This window comes from Lonchura striata, chromosome 3 (genome assembly GCF_046129695.1).
Source record: "Lonchura striata isolate bLonStr1 chromosome 3, bLonStr1.mat, whole genome shotgun sequence".
Taxonomy (NCBI): domain Eukaryota; kingdom Metazoa; phylum Chordata; class Aves; order Passeriformes; family Estrildidae; genus Lonchura; species Lonchura striata.
In genome coordinates, this window is record NC_134605.1 from 27,154,691 (window position 1) to 27,179,497 (window position 24,807).

At 43.7% G+C, this 24,807-nt stretch overlaps 4 protein-coding genes across 18 annotated transcripts in view; 2 read left to right on the forward strand and 2 right to left on the reverse strand.

Moving 5' to 3' along the window:
• The window catches only part of CCDC88A (coiled-coil and HOOK domain protein 88A), a 68,207-nt gene extending 58,215 nt beyond the window's left edge, over positions 1-9,992 (forward strand). For 7 of the 14 annotated variants that reach the window (XM_021537693.3, XM_021537698.3, XM_021537700.3 and 4 more), the window contains 3 exons: positions 367-856; positions 4,572-4,671; positions 5,196-9,992. In XM_021537693.3, coding sequence (XP_021393368.1) covers positions 367-856; positions 4,572-4,636 — 555 coding nt within the window. In that variant the 3' untranslated portion in view covers positions 4,637-4,671; positions 5,196-9,992. Of the gene's footprint in view, positions 1-366; positions 4,672-5,195 lie in introns of those variants that run through there. The other 7 variants (XM_077781993.1, XM_077781995.1, XM_031504294.2 and 4 more) reach the window with 1 other exon arrangement.
• On the reverse strand, positions 9,284-10,494 carry LOC110474342 (prolyl-tRNA synthetase associated domain-containing protein 1). Its single transcript, XM_021537692.3, has 2 exons — positions 10,391-10,494; positions 9,284-9,809 (listed from the first exon to the last, which is right to left on the reverse strand). The coding sequence occupies exons 1-2, from the start codon at positions 10,469-10,471 to the stop codon at positions 9,372-9,374; spliced, it is 519 nt and encodes a 172-aa protein (XP_021393367.2). The 5' UTR covers positions 10,472-10,494; the 3' UTR covers positions 9,284-9,371.
• Positions 10,495-11,974: 1,480 nt separating this feature from the next.
• Positions 11,975-22,294, forward strand: MTIF2 (mitochondrial translational initiation factor 2). 2 transcript variants are annotated; one of them, XM_021537689.3, is made up of 14 exons: positions 11,975-12,146; positions 13,425-13,655; positions 14,778-14,883; positions 15,770-15,941; positions 16,102-16,262; positions 16,670-16,846; positions 17,247-17,386; positions 17,766-17,890; positions 18,627-18,831; positions 19,409-19,661; positions 20,301-20,441; positions 21,198-21,362; positions 21,527-21,667; positions 22,041-22,294. In XM_021537689.3, exons 2-14 carry the CDS (start codon positions 13,431-13,433, stop codon positions 22,208-22,210), a joined length of 2,181 nt encoding a protein of 726 aa, XP_021393364.2. In that variant the 5' UTR covers positions 11,975-12,146; positions 13,425-13,430; the 3' UTR covers positions 22,211-22,294. The 2 variants fall into 2 exon arrangements, with proteins under 2 accessions (XP_021393364.2, XP_021393365.2); XM_021537690.3 differs by lacking the exon at positions 20,301-20,441.
• A 538-nt stretch (positions 22,295-22,832) lies between these two features.
• On the reverse strand, positions 22,833-24,516 carry RPS27A (ribosomal protein S27a). Its single transcript, XM_021537691.3, has 5 exons — positions 24,379-24,516; positions 24,078-24,132; positions 23,799-23,884; positions 23,369-23,500; positions 22,833-23,026 (listed from the first exon to the last, which is right to left on the reverse strand). Exons 1-5 carry the CDS (start codon positions 24,424-24,426, stop codon positions 22,877-22,879), a joined length of 471 nt encoding a protein of 156 aa, XP_021393366.1. The 5' UTR covers positions 24,427-24,516; the 3' UTR covers positions 22,833-22,876.
• Positions 24,517-24,807: the final 291 nt, after the last annotated feature.

A 24,807-nucleotide genomic window follows, 5' to 3' on the forward strand; every position in this document is an offset into this window, starting at 1 on the left:
AATCCCAGAATCTCTTTCATAGCCTCACAGACCATTCTGGGTGGAAGGGTATTCAAGCTTCCCAGTCTTCTGCCAGAGCATTTCCCTAATGCCTTTAGCTTAATTCTTCCCCAGTTTTCTCTGGTACCATTTTGAAAACAACTACAGTCTTTCTTCACTGAGTCTGAATATCGTTCACCTAAATTCCTTTTTTGTAAACTACAGAAGACTCCTAAGTATGTATCATAAATGTTTAATACTGCGTTTAGAGATGAGAAATTTTAAAAAAACCCAAATCTTTGTAGAATTGTTCATATATGTCCACAAAAATTGCTTAAGAAAAGATAAAAATTGCAATTTAGAAACGTCTGTTTTCTGTTTTTACAGATGAAATCTGCGAGTGAGGAGAACCTTTTAGATGAAGTGATGAGAAGTTTGTCTGAATCTGCGGAGCTGGCAGGGAGGGAGAAGCTCCGAAAGCAGCCGGCAGCTGGCTGTGGGATCGTGAGATCCCTGAGTGTCAGAAACACAGTTGATTTCTCAGATGGACGATCCCGTAAACCAGAACAGCTTGTAAGGCCCAGCCTTCGGAAGAGTGAAGATCTCTACTTCAGTAGCTCTCCAATCAAATTCACCCCTGGCACCCAGGGGAAGGCCCGGTCTGTGAAAGAAAAGATCCAAGCAACTGTGACCCAGCAACAATCCAGGGACTCCAACCCCTACGCCACCTTACCTCGTGCCAGCAGTGTGATTTCCACGGCAGAAGGAACCACCCGAAGGACAAGCATCCATGATTTTTTGTCTAAGGACAGTAGGCCGCCCATGTCCGTGGATGCAGCCCCGGCCCCGGCTGACAGGAGTGCTCCACCCACCTCCAGTGAGTACTTGGCACTACGGGTGTCCTCTTCTTGGGTTCCCTGTGTGCCTGCCAGGGGGGAGCGTGGCCCGCAGGGCGAGGCAGCTCCCACGCTCACACCACCTCATTTAGGAGGTAACTCTGAGCTTCCCAAGCCTTCCAGGACGGAAAGGCCAGGTTGTCGTGGGAGGACTTTGCCCAGCACGGGTGTGTTCTGGGATAAAGCCAGTGGATCTGGGAATGGCAGTGCAGGCTCCTTCACTGCATCCCAGCCCTTTTTATCCCTCAACACCGAGTTAGTCAGCAATATCAGTGGATTGCCCCCGAGATCCACCTCCAAAGCAGCTGACCAGGCAAACGTGTCGGCGTTTAGGTCAGTGCTGAGGAGCCAGGAACAGCCTTGCGCTGCTCCAAAGGCTCAGGGTGACCTGCAGGCCACTCTCACCAGGGACCCTGTCCCTGCTCCCAGTGCTGGCGAGGCCCAGTCCCCACTGCTGGTCTCGGAAGATAACCAGACCCTGTGGTATGAGTATGGCTGTGTATGAAAGAAAGTTGTACATTAAATATTTATGTCTAACATGCCATAAAGGTGTTCTCCATGTCCACTGGATGACAGAAAACTTCCCTCCAATGAAGGAATCATTCCTGGTTTATTTGCAGGGTGGTTGTTCCCTGCAGACGGTGGCTGTGGACTGTGGCATGTTTGAATGCGGAATTGTAACCCCACCAAAGTCTGCATGAAACATTAATTGCACTGTGTATATTTTGCATGCCTTTATAATACAAGCTCTATTTTTATTTGTCACGCATTGCAAATATTTTGGTGTTTTCCTGTTGGTTACTGCTGCATGTTAAACCAAGCGCATACCCGGAACAGCGCAGGGAACAGCATTCCTGGGACAAGGACAGCACTGGCAGTGGAGCTCAAGCTCTCAGGGCTATCAATAATACACTGAATATCTACCTGGAGGGAAAAAACGTTGGTTTTCCCCCTCTTCTTTCAAAAATGAGGTACTAATGGAAAGAAGCATTCAGAGATACGTCAGTGTCTTCTTACCCTTTTCATTTATGCTGTGTCATGGCATAAATGCACAAGGAACAAGTGCCCAGTAATCCAAATAATTCAGTGCCTCTAGTCTGCACAGTAAATATTAATTACTGTCCTTACTGTGTAATAAACACGCAGACCATTCATAATCCTAAACAGAAGTGATAATTCTTACAAAGAGGTGATAAAGTCACATGATACAGAGCACTTGTCATGAAAAAATGATCTTTTCCACCTTTTCCTTTGGTCTACTTTGTCTTTCCAGTCGTGGGTACAACTGTGGTGAAGTGTTTGGTTTTATCAGGGGTCAAATAAGTCTTCTTGTGATGTATAAGAATAAAAAACTGTCTTGAGTATGGTGGAAATTCATTTTTTCTTGTCAATGGAAGTACCACTAATGTAATAGAAAACAAATGGTGTAACAAAATGTTAAATTAATGCAGTTAAATAAAAGAAAAAATAACAAAGTTGCTTGCAAGGTTATGGGAGGATATGAATACTTCAGCATATAACTCCTTAAATTCCAGATGAGCAGCTAAAGAGAAATGTTGAAAAGTAACTAATGTGCCACTGTTTCTGCACGTTCTTGAAACTTCCCAATGGTAAATTTAAACAGTTTTAAATTGTATCAGATTTAAGTTAAAATTACACTAGGCTTTGGACATGAGCACTTCTTTGCAAGAGGACATTTGTTTATTCCAGTTGTGGGAGCTAAAATACATTATAAAATTTTTGAATGACAGTATAGCTAGAGAAAAAATAATTAAAATTGAAAATACAGATTGAAAAAAAACAGGTGTCACATTCTGCTTTGTACAATTAGATTTATTCTCCCAGCAGTTTTGTGGCAGTCACAGAACCACTGTGTGGGCTGAATTTTTAATTCCTTAGTGCTTAATTAGGGAGGGGCAGTGAATCGATAGCTCCCCAAGGAAGAGCAGCAGATATCCCGTGTGGGAGTCTGGAAGGGCTCTGTTTTATATGGGATGGGAAGCCCTGCATGTCAGGAACAAGGGGAGGATATTGAATGTCTGTGGAGAATAAAATGACTGTTTGAGGATGTGACACACTCCTTACCCAGGTCTGTACCACTCGTTGTTTTTGGGCTCAAAAATCTCTCAATTCTCCCAGTACTGGGCACGATCAGTTACTGCTGTGTTCCCTCTGGAACTATCTCAGCATCAAAAGAATGATAAATCTGAGCCATATAATCTTAATTTCATACACATTTACTATCACAGAGCAAGACCGGTGTTCTGGTCTTGGGTCATGCATTTGACTTCACTCCAGTTCATCTGTAGTTGTGTTGGAATTAGGTTGGAGCTGAAGAGCACCGGTATCCCAAGCAATGTGTGCACAAGGCATTTTGCAAGTTATTTAAAGAATTACAATCCTAGCTCTGAGAGCCCTTAACACAAACTCATCCTGTGCTGTCAGGGTCTGGCTTTTCTTCCCCATGCCCTGCAGAGACATTGGTCTGAACAAGGTGTGTAGCTGCTTTAGATCACCTCTGGCTGCAGAAGTCTCGGGTGTGGTGTTGCCTCCTCCTCTTGCTCAGGTTCTTAGACAGTCACACCTACAAAAATTTTCAGTATGGTCCTCAGCTTCCTTCTTAAACCCCAAGGGCTTTGGAATTGCCAATCATGAGTGTCCTGGAGCACTAGTGTCTCCAGTCTGCTGGAGTTGGAGACTAACCTTGTCCAGCTCAAGCCACTCTGCACTGGTTTATAGACTTGCAAAGAATTGCATTTCAGCTCTGAGGGGGATAGCTTGTTTTGATCCACTGAGTTTGGCAGCCTCAGAAGTGTTCTGCAGGAGAGTATTTAATGGCTCTGAGTAATGTCTTATCAACATTTGTTACATATGAAAAAAAGAAAATGTTGTCATGGACAGAAGGACCTTTTTTTTCTTCACTTTTTGGTCTTTAGCAAGAAGTTTGTGGATTTCTATTTATGTTCAGGTAGTGGAAGGTTCCATGGAATTCTTTGCATTCCCAGTCCCTGCTGCTCCTCAGGCACATGTGCATGGCAGGCTGTGAAACATGGAGCCCTTGCTCATTCCTTGGTTCCTGCTGCCTTTGGCACTGCTAAGTTAGGACTTTGCATGATACTGATAAACACTAAATATGTGGCTGCTGCCCAGAAAGATATGTTGTTCAGGCTCAGCTATTTGCTCACAGCTGAGGTTTGTCTGGCTCTGGCTTGATGCTTTGCTTTCAGTGATTGGTGAATTCAGATGCTGCATTTTGCATGTTCAAGCTGTTGCATGCAAAGATAGTTTTGTGGTTTGTGGAGCTGAATGTGAACATTTCTGTCAGTATGCAGCAGCTCAAAATACAATGAAAGAAGTTCTCTGCTAGGGTCAGTCAGATGTGATTGCTCCTCATTATTGCTTTTTATTTTCATGAATGCAGAAATGTAGTGTTGGTGTAGCTAAAGGTGGCATGAATTTAGGAATAACACCTGGCTATTGTAAATGCTGGGATGAATGTCAGTGAGTGTAGCTGAGCAGGCACTTGGCAGTGAGTTTCTTCTGTCCCTCTCCTCTGTCCTTTCCTCCTAAAAACAACCAGGAAGTGTTTATGTATCCTTTTGCTCTCCTAAAGAGTAGAATGTGTTTTAATGCATGAGGATTTTTTTTCATTTCCTGATAAACACAATGAATAACTTGAAATGCTTTTCTCTGCAGATGTGGAAGCTATCCCAGAAAGCAGAAATACAAAAAGCAGGTCTAGGGAGCAACAAAGCTCCTAATTCTATTACCCACTACCTGAGCTGTGGGCCAAGTGGTGAGTTTCCTGCCCAACCTGTAAATGAGATGAATTTTCATTTACAACAAACTAACAGCATTCCATCTCAGCCCCAGAGCACATTGCATTAACCAGATGTAAATCCTGCTTGCTTACCTGGCTTCTCTTCGCGCTCACTCATTAGGCCAGGGCCAGTGGCTCTCCAGAGCTTCTTCCAGAGGCAGGGAGCCTCATTTTGCCTGTAAAAATGACTTTTATTTTTCCAGTCTCCTGAAAAAGAAAGTTCAAAGTAATGACATTAAGCAATAATACCATAGTCAGTTTTTAGACAGGGACAGGTAAATGTGAAAGAACAATTGAACAAAACTCAGGGTATTCAGTACCCCACGGAATCTATCTTTTTATAAAGCTTGTTTTTGGTGTTCTGTCCTCTTCTCAACTTCCCTGAGCCCCTTTGGTGCATGCTGTTAGTGCTGTTAGTGACTGGACTCTGTGTGTTGTGCCTCTACACTTGGAGCTTTTTCTTACACTCTTTTCTCTTTCTGCCTTTCAACTGAACACAGAGAGAAAAGTGTCCTTCAGTATCTCAGTGTGAAGCCTTTATATCTGAAGTAACAAGACAGCGACTGTAGGATCATTAATAAAGATTAAGGGAATTTTTTACATTCTTCGTGACTAGAGCAGGCAAGAAATAAAAACCTACCTACCTACCTACCTTCCTTCCTTGAATCAAGGAGCGCTACTGGAGTCTACTGCCGAAAATGTGTAGATGGTCTTAGGAATTATTGCACATTGCACTGTTAAGATCTACTGAATAAAGGACAGATCTCATCTCCCTAAGGACCAAGGATTCTAAGGTCTCAAGAATTACTCCAGGGGAAAAAAAAAAAAAAAACCCAAAACTTCTTTCATCTTCTGTTTTTGAAATTAGCCACTGATTTGCTTAAGCTTCTGCTAATAATTAGCCAAAAACCCCCAAACTAGCAGTTTCTATTTACGTCTGTAAATCTAAAGGAAATGCTGTAGAATTTTGTTGAAATGGACTGTATATACAGATACAAAAACCTCACAGCTACTGGCACTTCACTGCCTTATTTGGTTAGCATAATCTGCATGAAATTGCTCTTAAGAAAGTTTATGCTGATTTTTGTTGCATACTGCAAGAGAAAAATTTGTTTACATCCATGGAAAAGCTTGGTAACTAACAGAAGTGGGAGTCATGGGATAATGGTATTATAGAGACATTGTTTGTGTTTTTCACGTTCCTGAGTTACTCTGCATATGTACGTTCAGATGTTTCTGACAGGAAATTGTCAGGTATTGTTTTTCTATAACTTTTATTTTAATATAAGGCTGTTTTCCACAAATGCTATTTCCAGGATAAGACTGTCTTACAATGTTTGTGTATTGACTAATTTTTTTTTTTTACTGTTTGTCTTTTGACATGAGCTGATTGTGGCTTTGGAGGTTTTTTGATGGCAAAAAGAAATGTAAATAATATCATATGCATTTTACAATCAGTTCCCTCTAAGGTTATCTTTTACTAGAAACATTTTGTTCATATATTGATTTATATTAAAGTCAACAAACATTATTGGTACATTTGGTGGTCCTATATATTTGTCTGGAAAGATTTGCAGCGAGCTCAGAGAAAGGCATCAGGAACTGAGACCCAAAACGAGTTGTTCTATTTTATTAAAGCCAATAAGCACATTCCTGTTCCTTATGTAAAGGGTTGAGTTCCCTGTGTCACCTCCAAGTGTCCAACAGGCAGGTGCATCATGTCACCTGCAGCTTCTGAGGAAGGTGAGCCTCACTGCTGAAGGCAGTTGAACAGATTCAAAAGCTTGAAATCTTCTCCAAAAGGGGGAAAAAAAGAGGCATGCGCCATAAGCTTTAGAAGGGGACATTTTCTGTTTGTTTTCTTTAAAATTAGTTTCTTCTGAATTTTTTTTTTTTGTGATAAAATAGGCTAAAAGATCTGTACTAAGGACATAGCGGGTATGACAAGACAATTCAAACACCATAAAGATTAGGAAAGTCTCTTAACTCTGAATGACAGCGTGTTCAAGCTCATTTCAGGGCCTGTGCCTGGGTTCTCACTCTCTGCTGACAGAGGACTGATGCAGCTCAAGCCCCCCAACCAGAGCAGTTAGTCACATTACTGTTACAGAAAAATGCATGGCTGGAACCAAGATGCTGAAACTGCAATGCTAAATGCTGCCAGGATCCGAGCTGGGTGGCTGTGAGACACTGTCACTGTCACAACTCTTGGCACGCAGTCCCATGTGTGGAGCACTGCTGAGCACGTGTAAGTGCTCAGCACACCTGGATGTGTCCTTTCCATCACACAGGGATCCCCTCCCTTCCACTGACCAGCTCAGCTCTTCTCAAGCTGTCTTCTTTGCTTTGCAGAGAAGTTCCATGGCACTCGAGCAGTCAGGTGTCTCTCTGTCCTCTGCCAATTCCCCTTTTCTTCTTCCTTTCTTAACCTTCCCAGTCTGTGCCCTTAAAGGGAAGTAACAAACCAAATTTAACCTGGGAGCAGCTTCTCAGTTCCTGCTACTCCCAGTGCCAGGGATGCACATGGCAGCTTTGTACCCCAGGAATCCCAAACCCAGCACTGCCAGGTCTAGGTTACAAAGGAGGGTCTCATGCCATACAACGTGTATGTTCTATTTACTTTTCTGGTAGTCTCTGAGGATTAAGTAACATTCCCACTACCTAGTATTATTCTTATTTCTAAATTTTGTCCAGGACATGATGCAGCCTAAGAAAGGGAGCTCATGTGTGATTTTTAGGGGTAGCTGATGATGTATGTGTAAATAATGCTTTGATATTAATAAAACTGCCTTAAAGGAATGTACTGAGGTATGAAACAGAACTTAAAAAGCTCTTATTTAAAACTGTAATTTCCTTTACATATTGATTTTTTAATGTTTGCCATTGTATACATTTATTAATGATGTTATTAAAATGCCAAACCAAATAATTTTTATTCTTATTTTGTGTGTGTATATTTATACACACTTTTTTCTGGAAACTGATGTTACTGGAAGGGTATTGGTGTTGTGGTGATCTGTGCAGTGAGTATTTCTTCTGGAAGGAAACTGATAAAACTGTAGCAGAATTTTTCTGGACCATGTGTAGTTTGTTCTGTGTGATTTGTATAGAGCTGGGTAGCTTTTAACTGTACACTATTTTGATACTATTATTAAAAAAAAAAGATACACTGATTTCATAAGTAAACACAAAAAGAAATCATTCTAGATTTACCAGATGTAGTATTTGAAGCCTGGTAGTTATTTTTGCTGAGATGAGTCTCAGGATCCCTTCTGAGGATGAAGTTAAGTCACACTTTAGGCAGTGCAGATTCCAGGTTTGTGCACATCCTTCAGACAATTTGTCACATTTAAAACACTCCAGATTTAAAAACCTTGGCAAGTCAAATCTAATATTCTTTTTTTTAAGTGATAAGGGATATTTGAGTACCACAAAAATAAAAAACTTTAAGGGAAAGGGAAAGTGAATGGCAGAGAGAAAGCAAGATAAATATTAAAAGACACATCCTAATGTATCAATGTGGAGCTAAATTAGTGGTGCATTTGTCAGTCCAGAGCTCATTCATTAACCCAGTATTCCTAAATACCACATTCCCTTCAGTCTATAAAATCACATGTATCTGGACATCTCTCTAGTACTCTTCCTACAGCTACAACATTTTTTAGTCACTTCTTTCCCACTGGATATGACTCCCAGGCTAGATGGGATTGGTTTGTGTCTATCAGAGGTGGAGAACCAAAACTGCTGGATGGTGAAGGGTTCTGTTACTAAGAGCTCTGAGAACAGGTGCCAGATCATTTTAGATGAAGGAAACCGTGGTAAGGCTGAGTGGAGGAACCTGCCTTACTGTAGATGAGGATTTTTCCTACTCAGTTAAGTAGTCAATGTTCATTCACCCAAGATCACAAATCCTTTTACATGTTTTCAATTCATGCTCCTGTAGTTTTGGTTTCAGTTCATCCCAGCCTCTGGCTGATGCTCTTGCCCTGGAGGCATTGTTTGTACTGACATTTTCCTTGGGCTGCATCCAAAAGCCTTTACGGCCATCACCTTCAGATTCCATCCCTCACTCACTGCTGCCCTGGCTTTGGGTTTTGGGGAATGCTCATTGCCATGGGATGTTTACTGGACTTGAGGGAGATTCTGCTGCTTCTGTGTGCAGCACACCATGATTTAAAAATGACAATCAAATGCATTTCCTGTAGTGTAGGTGAATTGGTTTTTAAAGTAAAAAGAATAACAAGAAGGCAGTGTGTTGTAGGGCATAAATGGGTACAGGGACAGTCACTCTGTCCTGGGGGTATTGACAAGTGTTCTAGAACTTGGAATTTGTTCTTTCCTAGTGATGTCAAGTTTAAATCTTCAAGGCCAGTCCCATGCCCTGTGAAATTCTAGTTTTATCCATTTACTGATAAAGACTACAATAGTATTTAAATAATGCCTTTTCTACTTACTAGCTACTTAGTGGTAGATTGCAAAATGTCTTTTGAAGAACACTGTTAACCTAATAACTGAAAGGAAGTATTTTTTCTCACCAGATTATACAATACAAACTTACATAACTGAAACAAATGAAAAAGGAGTAAGCCATTTTTTTCAAGTTTTATTTGTAATGAGCTTTTTCACCAGTTTTGCTCTACAAAATATATGAGTAGTTGTAGAAAAATTAACTTCCTCTACTGAATGTCTTCATCAAAGTGTATGATGATGGGCTTGTGGCCTGTTGATCTCACAAACTTCAGGAAGTCATCGGGGCTTAAGCCCATGGTTGCAGAATTTGTCATTGGATGAAAATACACCATTTTGTGGCCCCCTTGGATCAAGGCATCATCCAGCACCAGCGTCACATCTCCCTGGTCACAGAAGAGGGCGAGTGGCGTGGCACAGCCCTGACCCACTTTGAGCTTTTCCAGCATGGCGTTCTCGTCAGCAAATCTTAGGTTTCCACTTCCAACACCCAGTTTTTTACCAAGTTCGTTCAAATTGACCTGCCTGTTGTGCAGGACGGTCACCAGCCAGAACCCTTTCTTCTTTTTGTCTTTAAGAAACAGGTTTTTACTGTGACCTCCTTCCATGTGTTGGACGTGGGACATCATTTCTTCAACAGTGAACACCTGGAAAACAGCACCAGTGCGGTGTCAGACTCTATATCCCATTAGACTTACAGTCTTGTGCTGGCAGGTATCATTTGTTAAATATTTAGAAAATGCTGAATGTTCTACTTGGCCTAAAAGCTGTACCCTTTTATGAAGGAATTTTAACAGAACACAAATAAAATGTGACAAACTGCTCCCGCACACTTCCAGAATCATTTCTGTCTCGTGTGTGCAGCACTGTCTCGATTTGAAGGCAGTGCTGGGAGCGCTCTCGTTTGGAACTCCACACTCTTGGAATGAATGACGTGGCTTGTAACTGGGAGCGAGTAGAAGTTTGGAAAGCGTCTTGGATGCCGCGCTCTTCAGGGAAAAGGAGTGGGTAAGCCGCTTCTCAGACTACGGGGGAATGGGGGTGGATCTGGAAGCAGAGTCAAAGCGACCAAAAAAATGTCCCCAGACATTCTGGCAGGCCCTGCGAGAACTTCCACATCGATACTTCCGCTGAAACCGCGGGCGCAGGACCTCATCCCGCCCTGATCCCGCTGTGCCCCGCTGGCAAGGCAGGGGTTTATTCCCGGGTTTTCAGGAGGCTGCCGTACCTGGGGGTGTTCGGCGATGACGGTGGCGATGCCCAGGTCCCGCAGCCGCCGCTCCAGCGCCTCCCGCAGCTCGGCCGCCATCGCGCCCCGCCCGCCCGCGTCCTGCCGCGGGGAGCGGGCGGATCAGCGCACTCGCGCTCCTTTTCCTGCGGAGCGGCCCCTGCGGTTCGCACCGTGGATGTAATGTGTCTCCATCCCAGCTGAGCCTCCCCTCCCGCACAGTTCAATACATTAACAAAATAAACAAAAACGGCATCATCTGTATTTTTTTTAAATCAACAAATAATAATCAGGAATTGCCACTAAGGGACAAAGCCAAACAGTAATGGCCACACAGTTGGAAAATATTTCTGCAACCCAAACCATCGCCCTGACCTATGACATCAATGATTATTTGTTTCCAGTTTACCCTTCAGAAAAACGGGCAATCTGTAATAAGCTTTAAATTAAAACAGTATGACTGTGGTTAAGAGACATACGATCCCATGCTAATTCCCAGAGCCTTACAGCAGCACACAGGAAGATTTCCAGGCAGCATCCAGAGGAAAATCAACTCAAAAAGCAGATTTGCAGTAAACTCTGATGACTGTTTCGCATGCTAAGTCTATCTTTGCATTAAAACGTTTTTCAGGTTAGTCCCAGGCAGTCCCAGCATGCGTTGCCCGCGTAGTGGCCCTATGCCAGCCCTTCCTTCCCAGCAAGTCTTCTGTGCTAGAACACTGGCTGCTTTTAATGTGCTTTGCATAGCTTTTGGTATTTACTTTTTTTTTTTTTTTTTAAACTGTGATCTCTTTTTGAGACTATTTTACCCGTGGAGAAACACTCAAGGGCTCTGTGCATTTCAAGGTGTCAGTACCCCACCTTTGAAATGCAGAATGCTTTTTTTTTTTTTTTTTCCTCAACACTCGGCATCATAAATGAGCAAATACTTGTAGGAAAGATACTGAGGGCAGCAAAACACATAGTTATGGCTCTTGAAACATGTGGAAAAACACGTGTGTCAACTATCACAGGTCCCACGTTATGGGCAAAGAGCGTGAAACACACAGTTCAGATATATGTAAAAGAAATTATGGTCATTACTTGGCACACACAATTTAGTGTCCGGACAGGGATCGTCACAGAATCAGCACTGTCCCGGGCAGAGCCCTGGGATTACCTCTGGGTTTTACAACTAGCATTAACCAGGTAACATTAAGGATTTTTCATTTGTAGAGCTTCATCTTGTATTTTAAGTGGCACTGTTTTAGAGACGCCAAATTAGAGAGGACTTAAAAACCAGCCGCGTTAAAGCTTTAGATTGCATGTGGGTGGGCAGGGCTTTGCAGAGAGGAAGCCACCGTCTCCTGGCGGGAAGGAGTAAAACAGATTTAAGTGTGTAGATAGACAACTAGATGTTTTCAAAAATAAGTTTCAAAACCCTAGAATGGGCATAAGCTCAGACAACGTCTGTCCCGTGACGGGGTCGCGTCCCCCGCCCCTGAGGGCACTTCCCGCCTGCGTGCGGCGGGGCCCCACCCCCGTGCGGGCAGCCCTGGGGTCGCAGCTGCGCCTGCGCGGTTCCCTCGCACCCCCTCGCGGCGCGTGCGCGGAGAGCGGCGCGCCGGGCGTGAGGCGCGGGGAGGACGCGGGGCCCTTTCCCTTCCTACCTTCCCTTCCCTCTTTTCCATCTCATTCCTTCCTTCGTTCCTCGGGCTGTCAAGGGGGCTCGGAGAAAGGCGTTGCCCCCGCGAGGAGGGCGGGCTGTAGCTGACAGGTAATAATCAGACAGAGCGATGTGCAGGAGAGCAGCAGGAGCGGGAGTGTCGCTCCTCCGTCCCCGGACCGGGGAGGGTTTTCCAGTCAGAGCCTGGCGTGGCCTTTGCTGCCGGAGCTGGGCCAGTGCCGCCTTGACCTTGTGTTGTTTGTGTGTTTGTGTGCAGTGTGTTGTGGCAGCTCCGCGGCTCCCTCCATTTTACCGATTCAGCCCCTTTAAGGTTCTCTTTAGGGTTAAAAACCCCACCAAAATAGCTGGGTTGGGTTGGTTACTTCGTCGTGCGCTCGCTTCCTGCAGGTATCCGGGTGCAAGGGGGGTTTTAAAGGGCTCGCAGCCATTCTGGGAGGAACCGAGGGCGTTCCCTGCCTTGGGAGCTGCAGGGAGAGTGAGGCAAGGACACCTGTGAGTGAGGACATGGAAGGAACAGAGAGTCCATCCCTGAGCAGGACAGAATCACAGAATGGTTCGGGTTGGAAGGGACCTTAATGACCATCGTGCTCCACCCCTGCTGTGGGCAGGGACAGCTTCCACTATCCCAGGGAACCCCGTCCAGCCTGGCCTTGGACACTTCCAAGGAACACTTGGACACTGTGGTGTGGCAGCCACAGCTTCCCTGGGGAAGAATAGGTGGTGCAGAGGCAGCTCTGAGCAAAAGGAGAAGCTCAGGGAAGAGACTGTTGTATGGGATAATTGGCAAAACTACTCAAACCAAAGTTAAAATGGTTAAAACAAGATGTGGGATGATCTGACAGGAGCCTAATTGCTGAGCCAGGGCTTAGCCTCACAGGAGGTCTCTGACCACACGTCACACGTCAGCACTGGTGTCACTGCTGTGCTGTGGTCTTTCAGTGGTGCTTTTGTCTTAAAATGCTCAGGTAGAGGGCGTTTCGCAGGTGTGTTTTGCTGACTTAGAGAGGTGGGTTGACACTTGTGTAATTCTGTCGGTATAGCATGAGGAGTGCAAATGTGGGTTTTTTGTAGGAGATGTCAAAGAACCTGCAATGGGGGAATTAATGGTTTCTATCAGAGATCAGTGAGAAAAATGAAAGATCTATAAGCTCTCAGTAGATCCATATGTCTGCAGTGGAGTAGTGGAGAATAGTGAAGCACAGAATGAAATGAAAAAACTGGAACAGTCCTAAACGATTTCATTTTGTCAGTGTTAAAAAGCCTGTTTGGAAGCATAGTATTTGTGCCTTATATTCCTGTACATTTTGTCCTGAGAAGGATGATCTTTGAGCCTCGAGGCTGATCTCAGCATGTGCTTTGTGTTCACAGTGAGGAATGAACCGAGGGTTGCTGCTGAGGTTTGAAAATCTGGTGCAGCTCCGCAGCGCCTGCCGGCAGCTGCGAGCCCTGTCCTCCAGGAAAGTTTGTGGAGCACAATGGAAGCCTATGGAGTTGTCTGCACATCCCATGGGGTCCCTCCTTCTGCATCCACAGCTCTGGCCAAAGCACAGATTAATCAGTGCTGCATTATCACAGTGCAGGCATCTAGCCACAAAGGAGGTAATTAAGGACACACAGTAATTCCTGGGTTTGTGTGGGAAGTACAAGAGCTCAGTTTGAATATTTTAAATAAAAAAGAAAAAAGAGCTTTATTCTTGAGTATAGAGAAGTTGTTATAAATCTATAAGACAAAGTGTACTTAATGTATAATTTTTTTTGCTATTCCCTCTCAAATGCTGACTTAGACCAGTAGTATGAATTTTTGCTGACACTGGAGAAAATTACTACAAACAAAAATGGAAATGGTTTTATTGGTGTCTTAGTTTGAAAAGACAGGAGTCTGTGAAGGAAGGCAAGAGCTTCTTGTGAAATGGAAAAGGTAAACGCCCTCTCTCCAAATTATCACAATTTCAAAATTAAAAGGCTCTCAGGTAAAGATATGGGAATGGAAATAACAGTTCTTTACTAGGAAAAAAATAATTTTTAAAAAAATGTAATTAGTACAAACAAAACTATTGATAGAGTCAGAAACCTGACACCCTGAGGAGTCAGGGTGTTGGTAATAGTCCAGTTAAATGGTGGCTGCTCCTCCTGGAGTGGCAGATGAAATGCTGCTGAAGCGGTGATCTGTAGAAGGGTGGAGTTTTCTCTGAAGTTCTGGGTCTGGTAGTAGTTGGGCCTGTCTTCCTCTGGGAATCCAGCAAAGGGGCTGCCCTGGCGTCCCAAAAAATGCTGATTTTATGCATGTAGGAATGCTTGGCTCCTCCCTCTGGGTGGAGCATCCCACAAAGGAATGATGTAACTTTACCGGTCATGCAGTGAGTCATTCAATGGTCCATTAACAGAAGATATCTCCCCAGAGGGAGACATTGTTTTTGGAAGAGATAAGAAAACTGCCCAACCTCCAACAGATGGCAATAGAATAGATGCTTATCTTACAAGCCAGGACAATTGTTTTTTGTCCTTGTTCTGAAAAATTAAAAATGCAAAAAGATTGTAGGTAGTGTGGTGTACATTTGAAATGTTCATTATAATGTGTTAACTCATTCATGAATTGTAATTAATTGGTATTATAGTAAAGAAGATGTGTTTATCTCATATGGCTTGAAACCGTTGTCTTTTTAATATTATTTTTGTTATTTCTTAGTTTATATTCCTGTCTATGTGTCTAATTCCATGTAGGAGACAAAAAAGAAGAAAAAGAAGATTCCCCTGACAAGAGGTGAAGTGGAGATAAGGCAGAAGATGACTGTTGAGGAACTGGCACGAGCTATGGGCAAAGACATAGGTGGGAGCCTGCTTTGGGATCTGAAACAGCAACATTTGTCACACCCCTTCCATCAGTGGAAAAGGAAAAGATGTCCTCAGTGGCTTTAGTTAGTGATTGTGGACCCATCCCAAAGGAAATATTGGGAGACACAGTGCAGACTAAAGAGAAAAGAAGCTGGGCCATCCAAATGACTAGGCCAGACATTTAAGTGTGAAGAAGCCATGTCTGTGTGTCCTGTCCAGCAGAAAGGCCTCAGATCCATGCAGGCTGCTCCTTGTTGCTGTGGTTCCCAGGGACTAAGTTATTCCAGAAGGAAAACGCTGCACCCTGGTCTGTTAGAGCTGGACCTCCATGAGTTAAGAACGTGTGACTAAAGAGCTTCAGCCCAAAATTCAGAGTAGGAATAAGAGGAGCAATTTGTGTTTCATTAGAACAGTCCTTTGATTAAGTCGGAGTAGCAATTCTTGTCTGGAATTGCTCCTTGTAAGATTTTTTGACTGCTGTAATATGTTCTGTGTCTCTACAACCGAAAAAAGGAGCATATGATCAGATTTATCAAATTTCCTTCCTCCTTAAATCATTCCTTTGCTGTTTGCTTTATGAGTTTCAGTTGTTTTCTCTTTTGGAGTTAGTGGAAAAGTAAGCTATGAATATCTGAGTGGAAGATAAGATTCTGGCAGCTAACAGAGTAGTAATTTTTAGTAAATCTGCAATAAGTTCTTCTCTGCAAGTATGTAGATTAATGGCAACTTCTAGATAAATCTAACTAAAGGAAAACTGCTTGGTGAATAATACTTACTAGCACAAAAAAGGTAATTAAAAAGTCTGATGAAGTGGGTTGGGGTTTTTTTGTCCCACATGTTTTTGTGGATGTAATCATTAGATGTGTTTATGTTTGCTGCAGATCATATTTATGAAGTGCTGCTGTACACAGACATTAATCTTGATTCAGTAGAACCAGATTCCATCTTACATGAAGACCACATCAAGATGATTGTGCAAAAATCAGGAATGAAGTATAAATCAGCAAAACTGAAAGAGGAAAAAGAAAGAAAAAACACAGATGCTGTGAAGAGGCAAGTTGTGAACTCTCTTTTTGGCTCTTTTTATTCTATTCCTTTTTGCAGGTGTCTGGGGAGGAGGCAGCCTCGACTGTATGGCATCAAGTGCTGTGGTGGGCATGGCCCAGTGAATTTTTTTTTGCATTTACAGCCCCTGTTTTTGCTTCAATTACAGACCTCCTGCAGACCCAGCGGTACTGACCCCACGGCCTCCAGTTGTCACCATCCTGGGACATGTGGATCATGGGAAAACAACCTTACTGGACAGCCTGCGGAAAACCCAGGTGGCATCGATGGAAGCAGGAGGCATCACACAGCACATTGGAGCTTTTATTGGTATGATCCAAGTCCATGTGCTCAGGTGTAACACAATTTCCTCTCCATCTCACACAGCAGGCTGACTTGCTGCCAGTTCACTGGGGAAAAATGTTGCCACATAAATGGTGAGAAAGGAAACCATAACATAAAATGCCTATTGCTAATACCTGCCGTAATTATGTACATAAAACTTTGAAATTAATTGTCTTCACAAGTTGGTATTAGACTATTTTGAGTTATGGAAGATCCTAGGACACTTTCTTGTTCCTGAGGATTTAACAGCACATTTGACCTTCATGCCAACAATTACCTGACTGCCTAAAACATGTCTTTATTATTGCAATGCCCTCAAAGGAGTGATGCTTGATCTAGAACACGTCAAACTGGGTGAAGTGCTGATGTTAAGCTGTACCATTTGCTCACAGTGCATATGCCTTCTGGGGAAAAGATAACCTTCCTTGACACTCCTGGCCATGCAGCCTTTTCAGCCATGCGGGCAAGAGGCACCAACGTCACCGACATTGTCATTCTGGTGGTGGCAGCAGAGGATGGAGTGATGCAGCAAACCATAGAGTCCATCCAGCACGCCAAAAATGCAGGAGGTACAGAGTGGGGGGGGGCTTTGGGAACCATGCTTTTACCCCTCAAAAAAGCCTCCTTGGACTGAAATCCACAGAACCTGGGAACTGTCCTAGTCCCATTCATCATCCCCTGCGATGCTTGAAAATGTACTGAATGTTGCAGTAATACCAAAAGATCTTAAAATACAAATATTTAGCAAGATGGGGGTTTATTGTTTGGGTTTTTTTTACCTCCTCTACATGGGTAACTCCTCCAGCTTCCTTCTGGTAGCTCAGATCTCAGTGGCTGCTCAGGGAAGAGGTACCAAGTTAGATGATCTGTTCTAAGTGGCCATAACTTGCTCTGACCTTTTCTAGCAGCTGTGATGGTAGCAGCAGGTTTTGGTCAGGTTGGCGCTGAGTTTGTGTGTTCTGTTTTTAGTTCCTCTTATCCTGGCCATTAATAAATGTGACAAACCTGAAGCTGATCCTGAAAGAGTAAAGAAGGAATTGCTGGCTCACGATGTGGTTTGTGAAGAGTTTGGAGGTGATGTTCAGGCTGTAAATATTTCTGCACTCAAGGTAAGATTGTGGTAGAAAAAATGGTGGTATTCATCGGTGTCTAATATGTGCATAGAAAGGCATTTTTATTTGGCAGCTGGAAAATAAAATACTTCTCTTCCTGGTATTTGATATCTTGCCGTGAGCTCAGTGCTACTGGCTCTTGCCAGAATTATTTGAAACACACTAAAATGTATTATGAGCCTCAGACTTCCAGCAAGCAATAATATCTCATTTTTCTACTGGTAGTTCAGTCCAGCAGTTTTGTGTCTGATGTCCAGAAGTCTTAGCCTGGGTGTTGAATGTCATCACATTTCAATGGAGGAATTTGGCACTAAGGGTTGAACTTCTGATCTCACTTTGCTTGGGCACTTCCTTTATTCTTTGTTGTTTTATGCAGGGGGAAAACCTGATGGTTTTGGCAGAGGCAACTGTTGCTCTGGCAGAGATGTTAGAACTGAAGGCAGATGCCACGGGGCTGGTGGAGGGGACGATCATTGAATCTCGGAAAGACAAAGGGAAAGGGTGAGTCAAGTGCCACCTCTGCAGCTTCAGTGAAGCGCTTTGTAACAACACAGACACACTGTGCAGGGGACTTGTGCCTCAGGAAGTAAAGCCAGAACACTTCCTTTGCAGTGTTCCTAGCCAAAGCCTCGAAATACTTCTCTGCAACACAAGAGGTTATAAACTGATGGGGCAAAATTTATCATATCCCTGAAATGAAAATCCTGTAACAGGAAATAGTTTAAAATGGTAGAACTCAAGTGTTTTTTTAAATGTCTTTTAAAAAGTAGGAATGATGAAGTTAACAGACAATACATAAAAAATTCATGACTAGTTTTGTGTAACATGGCATTCTACCCTTATGTATCTTAGTCCATTTTGCAGGTTCTATGAACAGGGTGTGTTCTGCCCTCTTTAAAAATGAACTGAATTCTACAAGGTTGTTAGGATTTGTTGTTTGGAGTTGGAGTTTTTTTGCTGGGGTTTCACTTAATGTGTGAAATCATCCTGTTTTGGGTTCACAAATGTCAGACTTCGGATTGATCTGCAGAAATGAAGAGTACAGTACAGATTTTGGGGCTTTTTAACTCGCTGAAACATTTGGTTAGTGCTCCAGTAAGGAATATCCAGTAGGAATATTCTGCCTGTGATGGATCATAAATCCATGCTGGTTGTGTTGTGCCTACACTGGCCATGAAGACAGGGAGAAACCTCACTTGAATGTTGTCTGTTATTTTTCTCCTCTGCTCTTCACTAGTCCACTCACCACAGCCATCATCCAGAGAGGAACTCTGAGGAAAGGCTGTGTTCTGGTTGCAGGGAAGACCTGGGCAAAAGTGCGTTTCCTGTTTGATGAGAACGGCAAAGCTGTGGATGCAGCCTCACCAGGCATGCCCGTGGAAATCATGGGCTGGAAGGAATGCCCTTCAGCAGGAGATGAAATCCTTGAAGTAGAGTCTGAGGTACAGGAAGAACTGTTCAGTGAAAAGCTCACACTGCTGCAAGGATGGGAAGGAGTTGAGTAACAAAATAAGTGAGAGTTTTTAGTCACCTGGATAATCCCATGAAAGGTTGAGCATGGGGATTAAGGGACCTGAACTAGATGCACTAGAAGAGGAATGAGGGTTTGCATTTTGCGTCTTTCTTTCCCACCTTTCCCCTACTGGACTGTCCTCATCTCCACTGGAACAATCCAGTACTTGAGGAGATCAGTGTTTTAATTTGAGAAAAACGTAACTCTTGTCTGACAAAAAGAAAATGCAGGAAATACATCTTGACATAGGTGTTGTGAGAGGTGGGAAAAAAAAAAACCACATGAAAGAATGAACAAGAATTTTCTTCTGCAATGCAGAGATACTGTAAAATATAGGCCTTTAGTCATGTGGTAGCTCAGGGAGGGAAAGCTCTTGTCTCATTCTCTGCCATCTGTGCAGCAAAACGTGTAGTTAAAAGTGGAGGAAAATGAGTGAGCCTGTAGAGAGGATGCAAAAGGATGAAATTGCAGTGCTTTAAAGGTAATGTTTCTGTCTTCCTGCCCAGCAAAGGGCACAGGAAGTTGTAGCTTGGAGGACCTATGTTGAACAACAGGAGAAGATGAAGAAGGACCTGGAAGTTATTGAAGCAAAGCAAAAGGAGCACAGGTTGGAATATGAGAAGAAGCAACAGAAGCTGGCCCACCTGACCTGGAGACAGAGGAAGGCAGTGCTGTACAAGGCCAATAAGCATCTGATGTTCTCAAGGCCTAAGGAGAGAACAGAGATGGATGAAAATACGCTCGCATTAATAGTTAAAGGTGCTGTCTCTGTGTGCTGCTCCTTTGGTTCTGTGCTTCTCAAATGCTCAGTCTGAAACAGAGCTCTAAACTAAACACAGTTTCTGTTACCAAAAGTTTGATCAGTTTAAAACTGGTTATTGAACGTCTCTCATAAGAGCAGGGCATCAGAAAACATCCACTGGTCAGGAAGATGAGCTGCCAGCAGGGCCAGAGCAACAGGAAAACTTAACATGCTCAATGCACTTACCTAGGAACTCCTGAGTAAAACCCATACATATAAACCCCTATATAAATATATATAGATATTTTAAAAAATACATATATAAGTGTTTGGAAGCAGCAAAATAGAGAATAACAGTTCTGTACTAAAGTGGGATAGGAGGACTTGGTTTCATCTCATTTAGTGATACTCAAGCAGTGACTGTAGTTGAAGACCTGGAAACTTGACCAGACTGTTGGCAGATGTAAAGCCTCTGGCCCTTTTGTATCCAGTTTATTTTTGGAATTAACAGGCTTTCTGGATGGGTTTTAACATATTACTCAAAATATAGTGACAGATGTCAGAAGACTTTCTGTTGCACAGTGTGGAGTTAACATTAGTTGTATTCCTGTCTTCAACTTACACAAAGCCAGCAGTACTTCCATTTATCCGTGCAGGTGATGTGGATGGATCTGTTGAAGCTATTCTGAACATTCTGGACAGCTATGATTGTGAGGATGAATGCAAACTAGATATTATCTACTTTGGAATAGGAGATATCAGTGAAAATGATATCAGCCTTGCTGAAGCATTTAATGGTGGGTGTTTCAAAATCATTTTACAGTTTTGAAGTTACTGACTTACTGAAATAGATAGGCCTCCATCAGGTTTTGTTTTCTCAATAATAATTAGCAGCATCAATAAGGTAAATTTTTGTTAATCTTGAAAATGTTCCCTTGAACATCAAACTGGTTAAGAGAGGGAGGCTCAAAGTCTCATGGAAATAGCAGGACTTTGGAAAAGCTCTTGCCAGAAATTCAGGTGTTAAGGTGGAGCTCTGGCTCTTCACTCAGGCTGCTTTATGATGCTTACACAGGGCAAAGCTGGAAAAGCAGGTTAGAAAATAATTTTGTCTTTGCTCATGGAGGCAACTGGATCTAGGACTGAGTCAGTTGCTCTTCATACCCCATAATTCTCACTTGCTGCAGGGAGTGAGGTCACTGCACCTGCCATAGTTCACAAGTGGGCAATAATTTAGAATTCACTTCCAGTTTTATTTGGAAAACCAAGTTGGTTTTCCAGCTCAAAAAGAGAGATCTGTGTCCTTTACATGAGCTGTGTTATTTTTTGCTTTGATACCTCCAGCTCTGTCATCAGAGACCTTCTCTGGGCTTTTTGGGGTCATTTATTTTGATAGGTTTGTAGCAGTCCATGAGCCATAGTGGGAGAGCCAAATGGTCCCCCCTTAAAAGAGAGACAGGAATAAAATGTACCCTGTGCTGCAGAATTTCAGTTTTAACTGTTCAAAGACTCATCCCTTGTAGTCATCCCTTGACAGTTGTTTCATTTATCAGGTGTAATATTTGGATTCAGTGTAAAAGCCAATGAAAGTATCAAAAAGCTGGCTGATAAAAAGGGAATAAAAATTAAACTTCACAACATTATCTACAAACTTATAGAAGACTTGAAAGATGAACTGAACAGCAGGCTGCCCCCAACTGTGGTGGAGACTACAATAGGTGAGTTTTCATTTATACACTTTTGCCTCAAAATCTGGCAAATTTTATACTCTTCTGTAACTGCTTTTTTATCTTAAAGCATGCCAAGTAGAAAAATGCAGCCTGCTTCTACCTCGTGCCAGTTTGTTATTCCTGTGGACTTCAACTTTACTTTTTTATTTTAGGGGAAGCTTCTGTTCTTGACACCTTCTCTGTCACAGTAGGAAAAAACAAAATTCCAGTGGCTGGATGCAGAGTGCACAAAGGGCTGCTGGACAGAAAAATGAAGTTTAAGCTAATCCGTAACAGGGATGTTATTTGGAAAGGTGAGTGGAATTGCCACAAAACGTGGATTTGTGCTTAGTATTTTTAGATATTGCTGGTTCCCTGGGAAGTCAGTGCAAAGGATCCTAGAGAAATCCTGAATTCTGTCCAGGATGGAGAGGAAAGCCACCAAATGCCAGTGTATTTTCCCAAACCTTTTTTCCAACCACCCACTCTGGTAGGCAAGTTGGAGCATCACAAGATCAACCTGCCAAAAGGAGCTGGTGTCTGACTTCTATTAACCACAAGCACCCCCCATCCCTACATTGTCCTGCTTTCCTTGTGGAGCCACAAAGTGAAACATTAATCCGGCAGGAAACCAGTCTTCTGCTCTGCTGCTGGTGGTCTATCTGATGCATTTTTTCCTCTTTGTAGGATGTTTATCATCACTGAAGCACCATAAAGATGATGTCCAGGTAATAAAAACGGGAATGGATTGTGGATTGAGTTTGGACAAAAATCTGGAGTTCAGTATTGGAGATGTAATGATCTGTTACGAAGAAAAAGAAGTTCAGCAGACAACTTCCTGGGACCCAGGATTTTAAAGACATTTTAACATGTGAACACTAAAGGACATATATTATGATCCTGGCTGGCCTTTTAAGATTAAATGAACTTTCAGAGATGCATAGGACCTGTTCCTTAATCAGAGCATTTCAGATATATTTTATATCCAGAATGTTCTGCTTATCTGACATGTCAAACAACCAGCTGCCCTCACTGGAACATGAAACTGAACCATTTGATGAAATCTAAGCACTTCCAAATGTGTAAAACCAGCATGGTAAAATATGACAATCTCTTGGTTCCAAATTAGCTGAACCATCTCCTCCCTCCCCTCCCAGTTCTGCTGTGCAGTGTTTCAGTGTGCTGGCTGCATTTTGTCACCAGGATTCCTGGTCACCCCACTCTAGCACTGACCCACTCTGGACCTCTGAAGTTGCTATTTTTCCACATCACAACTGTCTCATGTTAAAGAGACCACTTTTAAGGTTAGTTTGGGTGTTGGTTTTCTTCCTTTTACAACTGGTCCCCAGTATTCTTTAAATCCAATTGCTGCTTCAGTTTTGCACTAAGTATTTCACCCTAGCTGGCTGGCAGCACTCCAAGGTACACAGATTTTTCTCACTGATCAGCAGAGAGAAAACACAGCGCCACAGCAATAAATCCTTCAGCCATACAGAAGCTCAGATTTTTATTGTCTGGTACATTTACTTGTCTTCTGGCTTATTGAAGCAGTATGTCAGACAGCACTTGCCACAGTAGTGTCTGTCAAAGTGACTGGCCATGAAGACTCCAGCCCCACACTCCTCTGAGGGGCACTCCCGGCGCAGGCGGCTGATCTTGCCGTTCTCATCCACCTGGGAAGGACAAACAGGCAATGGCTCACATACTCTTTCCACCTTTTAGCAACAATAATCTTGAGTATTTTCTCAAATAATTGACTCAAATAATTTTCAGTATTTTCCATTGCCATAATAGTTTCTGTAACAACAACTACATCAAACTTCTTCAAGTACAAGTCAGAAGTGCCTAATTGCAACAGGTCATGTGTCTTATGTTTAACACGTGGGATATCTGCAAAGAGAAGGAGCTTAAATACTAAATACACCAGAATCTGTGCAGACCAGTTACAGGCCCCAGACCCTCCCTGATGAGAGCTGAGTTTCCATCAAGTTTCTCCCCGAGTGAGTTCTACCTACCTTGTAGTACTTGAGCACTGCAAGCTTAACCTTCTTTCTCTTATGCTTGTTCTTCTTGGGAGTTGTGTAAGACTTCTTCTTCCTTTTCTTAGCACCACCACGAAGTCTCAGCACCAGGTGAAGGGTTGATTCCTGTTTGTAAAGCACATGAAATAGACTCAAAATGCTTTCTCAAGGCAACTGCAACATTTAAACAGGCTCTTCCTTTAAAGTGCTTCTCAAGTACCAGTTACTTAGAAAAGCTCTAAAAGGATTATTTGCTATTAAGGTGGCATCCCAAGCTCCCAGCATTAATACTACTCCAATCCCTTGATTTCACTGAATTTATTAGAAACACTTCTTAATCTCAGCAGCATTTCTGAATCTCAGTCAGCTGTGCCCGTGCCAGCTCCTGGGTACTGCACTGCTGTGTCCTGCCTTTCCTACTCACTTTTTGAATGTTGTAGTCAGACAGTGTGCGTCCATCCTCCAGCTGCTTCCCAGCAAAGATCAACCGCTGCTGATCCGGAGGGATGCCTAATGGTGACATAAACCAGGAATTACTAAGGGACAGAAGCTACGGCATGCTGTAATAAAATCAAGATTGCTGCAGGGAATTACATCTGTGTAAGACACACATCAATCCAAAGACTGGAAGATAGAATAAGGTATATAACATATACTGATTGATATCGATATATAACAATCAAAAAGTGCCTTTAGAGCTTACCCTCCTTATCCTGGATCTTCGCTTTTACATTTTCTATAGTATCAGAAGGTTCAACCTATTATAAACAGAACAACAGAATCAAAACGCGCTACATATTTTAATTAGCCCCGCAAGGCCGAAAAACCACGAGGTGCTCCCGGCACACGCCCGGTGCTGCCACGGCCATTCCGGCCCCCACCGCGTAGTCGGAACCGCTCCAGGCAGTGCAGGGCCGCGTTTCCCCGCGCATCCCGAGCTCTGCCGGCACATCCCCGCCTTCCGGAGCACCGGCAAGCACGGGCGGCGCGGTGCGGCGGCTCACCTCGAGGGTGATGGTTTTCCCCGTGAGGGTCTTCACGAAGATCTGCATGGCGAGGCGGGCAGGGGCGGCGGGGCCGGAGCGCGAGCTGCCCGCGCTGCTCGCGGAATGGCGGCGGCGGCCCGAGAGAGCGCCGCGCGCGTACGCACGGGGTTTCCGTGCGCGCCGCAGGGGGAGGGCGTGCTGCGCGCCGGCACTACAGCTCCCGGCATGCTCTGCCAGCGGCGGCCGCGGCCGCGCCTACTGGGAGATGTAGTCCCGGCATGGGAGGCGGGGGCGGGAGCTGCGGCTCCCACAGTGCATCGCGGTGGCCGTCGTGAGGAGCCAGCATGACGGATGAGGAGGAGCTGCCGTGACGGGTGGGGCCGGGCCGTCGTGAGGGGGAGGAGGAGCAGCCGCCATGGCGGGTAAGGCGGGGCTGTCGTGAGGAGA

Bases quoted from the DNA above. Each gene is read 5' to 3' on its own strand.
- LOC110474342 (XM_021537692.3), bottom strand. From the start codon at position 10,471: ATGGCGGCCGAGCTGCGGGAGGCGCTGGAGCGGCGGCTGCGGGACCTG. The intron at 9,810-10,390 runs GTACGGCAGCCT...GCTGTTTTCCAG, and splicing joins TCATCGCCGAACACCCCCAG to GTGTTCACTGTTGAAGAAAT.
- MTIF2 (XM_021537689.3), top strand. From the start codon at position 13,431: ATGAACCGAGGGTTGCTGCTGAGGTTTGAAAATCTGGTGCAGCTCCGC. The intron at 15,942-16,101 runs GCAAGTTGTGAA...CTTCAATTACAG, and splicing joins AACACAGATGCTGTGAAGAG to ACCTCCTGCAGACCCAGCGG. The intron at 20,442-21,197 runs GTGGGTGTTTCA...TTCATTTATCAG, and splicing joins CCTTGCTGAAGCATTTAATG to GTGTAATATTTGGATTCAGT.
- RPS27A (XM_021537691.3), bottom strand. From the start codon at position 24,426: ATGCAGATCTTCGTGAAGACCCTCACGGGGAAAACCATCACCCTCGAG. The intron at 24,133-24,378 runs GTGAGCCGCCGC...TGTTTATAATAG, and splicing joins GGAAAACCATCACCCTCGAG to GTTGAACCTTCTGATACTAT. The intron at 23,027-23,368 runs GTAGGTAGAACT...TGTCCTTCCCAG, and splicing joins CAGTGCTCAAGTACTACAAG to GTGGATGAGAACGGCAAGAT.